At 29.8% G+C, this 2,318-nt stretch overlaps 1 protein-coding gene across 1 annotated transcript; it reads left to right on the top strand.

The window, feature by feature from the left end:
- The first annotated feature begins 259 nt into the window (after positions 1-259).
- LOC116849609 lies at positions 260-2,097 on the top strand. The gene is made up of 5 exons (XM_032826968.1): positions 260-359; positions 512-601; positions 878-1,147; positions 1,535-1,690; positions 1,949-2,097. The coding sequence occupies exons 1-5, from the start codon at positions 275-277 to the stop codon at positions 2,095-2,097; spliced, it is 750 nt and encodes a 249-aa protein (XP_032682859.1). The 5' UTR covers positions 260-274.
- Positions 2,098-2,318: the final 221 nt, after the last annotated feature.

Genomic DNA, 2,318 nt, shown 5'->3' with positions numbered 1-2,318 from the left:
AAATAAATTCTGTATAATCAAGTAGAAAAACAATAAAAGCAAGAAAAAACTAACATAAAATCTGATAGAAATAAACTAAATTTAGACGTTAGTAGTTGTTTTGTTGGACATATTTCTGTTTTTGTAAAGAAATAACAATTAACACTTTTTGTTTCTTTTCTATGATGCGTTTGAATGTAATGTCATACAAAGTTATTTAGTACTTCTCAAACGTTATATAAAGCCAAGCTATACATATTAATCAAGTCATTCGCAGTTTTCTTCGCTAGACAAAATGATATTCCGCGCATTTAGCGTACTCAGTGTCATAATGTTTGGATTGTGTGCGACGGAAAAGCTCGATATTTTGAAAACTCTTAGTAAGTTCTCTTTAACAATTTTCTGTGTTTTAATAATAGCTTTCCATAACGTTAAGACAGAAAAGAAACGATAAATTCTTATTTCCAAAATCAGAATCGTACTATCTTTACTCGCAAGTAACTTATTTTATACCGTTTTTATCTTCACGCAGACTACACATCTTCCTGCAAACGTGCTTCAAGTGACTACAATTCCTGCTTGAAAAACAGAGCTGAAGTAATATGGCCAATTTTTGTAAAAGGTATCCTTTAAAGTAGATCTCATCATTTTTATAGAAGTTTTTTCCAAACAGTTTTTTCTATGCATCACACTATATATACAACTTCAATATGTAGTTCCGAGATCAACACATGCAACTACTATTTAATGTAACAATATTTCGTACAAATTCTCATGAATACACGAATCAACAAGATTTTATCTAGACCATTTAAAAAGCTTAAAGTCCTCTGATCATATACCAGTAATTAAATTCTTGAGATCAACGCACATACCGATAATCTGTATATTCTGACAGGTCTTCCTGCTGAATTCGATCTTCCACCTCTGGATCCATTTCTTTATAAATACGAAAAAGTTGTAGTTGATAGTGGTGATCTACACGGAGAAATAAGTGTAAAAAATATCACTGTCATAGGTATCAAAATGATACATTTTAAGTGGGTAAGATCGCACCTCAACGATGATATTTTCTATCTTGGATGTAGATATCAAATACCACAAATAGATGCTGAAGGTATTTACGAAGGGCATGGCACTATAGCCGGATTCCGATTCAACACGCAAGGTACGAAAATAAACCTTATATAATTAAAATAAATTTAGATATTGGCAATAATTTTATCAAGTATATTTCTATTTAAAAGAGGAAAAAAGATTACCCATATAAATTGTATTTTATATTTTACACAATTATGATAATTATGCCAATATACTTTAACATATTCTCAAATTTGATTCCGGTATAGTGGAGTATTTTTCATACAGACGCACACATACATACGCACACACGCACGCACGCACGCACACGCATTATTATTTATAAATAAATTATTTATTATTTATAAATAAATAATCCTCGTCTCTTTAATTTTTGTGTGTGTACAGTTTTCTTTTTATTATTCACATCATTGAACGATATCGTACGCATACATAATTATGTATTTACATACAGCAGGATATTTTAACATAACGATGAAAGGCATCAGAGGAATGTGGAACATATTAGGGCCTGTAAAAAATGATACACTGATTGTAAAACATTTTCGCATAACTCCAATGATCAAAAACTTAAAGATCTACGTAGATAATTCCGACAATTCAGAAATCAGTAAGTAATTATGCAACTATATCTCTAGCTTTTTAATAATTTTTATAACGTGATCAAAATATATAAAAATTCAGAAATTATTTTTAAAGTAATACTCTTATTGGCTATTTCTTTTTAGAAACTGTTGTGTAACAGCTAATGAGAGTATTACTTTAGAAATAATTTTGGAATTTTTATCAGTTTATATTATGACTCTTTATATATCATTTTAGTTTTCTCTTCCTAAATATATCATGACACAGGAAATTGCATTTTCAGTGAAACTCGCCAATATGTTCGTGAATGAAAACTGGCCGATATTATATCGAATAATATTGCCATTAGCGGTTGAAAAGTTTGATACGTATTTCAGTAACTTAGTCAATCCCTTCTTCGCGAAGCTTTCCTTTTCGCAAATATTTCCATAAAATCCGAACGTCCAATTAAATATGACGAAAGAGCAACTGCATTCAATACATTCATACAAGATAAGAGAGATGCCGTAAATACTACGAAAATTTAAAGAATGACATAAAGAATGACCTTAATTTATATGATACAAAACCGATAAGTCTTAATCACTTTGTCTTGCTGTATATAATTGCATATTTTAATGGTTTATCACGTCAAATGCGTTATCTAATATGCT

The sequence above is a fragment of the Odontomachus brunneus genome, unplaced genomic scaffold, assembly GCF_010583005.1.
Source record: "Odontomachus brunneus isolate Ranch 3 - 2012 unplaced genomic scaffold, Obru_v1 Obru_scaffold_001, whole genome shotgun sequence".
NCBI lineage: Eukaryota > Metazoa > Arthropoda > Insecta > Hymenoptera > Formicidae > Odontomachus > Odontomachus brunneus.
Note: the sequence above shows the minus strand (reverse complement) of the source record. Positions and strands in the feature narration are given on the sequence as shown.

Coding starts and splice junctions, on each gene's coding strand:
- LOC116849609 (XM_032826968.1), top strand. CDS start 275: ATGATATTCCGCGCATTTAGCGTACTCAGTGTCATAATGTTTGGATTG. Junction 602..877: donor ATGGCCAATTTTTGTAAAAG/GTATCCTTTAAA, acceptor ATATTCTGACAG/GTCTTCCTGCTGAATTCGAT. Junction 1,148..1,534: donor ATTCCGATTCAACACGCAAG/GTACGAAAATAA, acceptor ATTTACATACAG/CAGGATATTTTAACATAACG.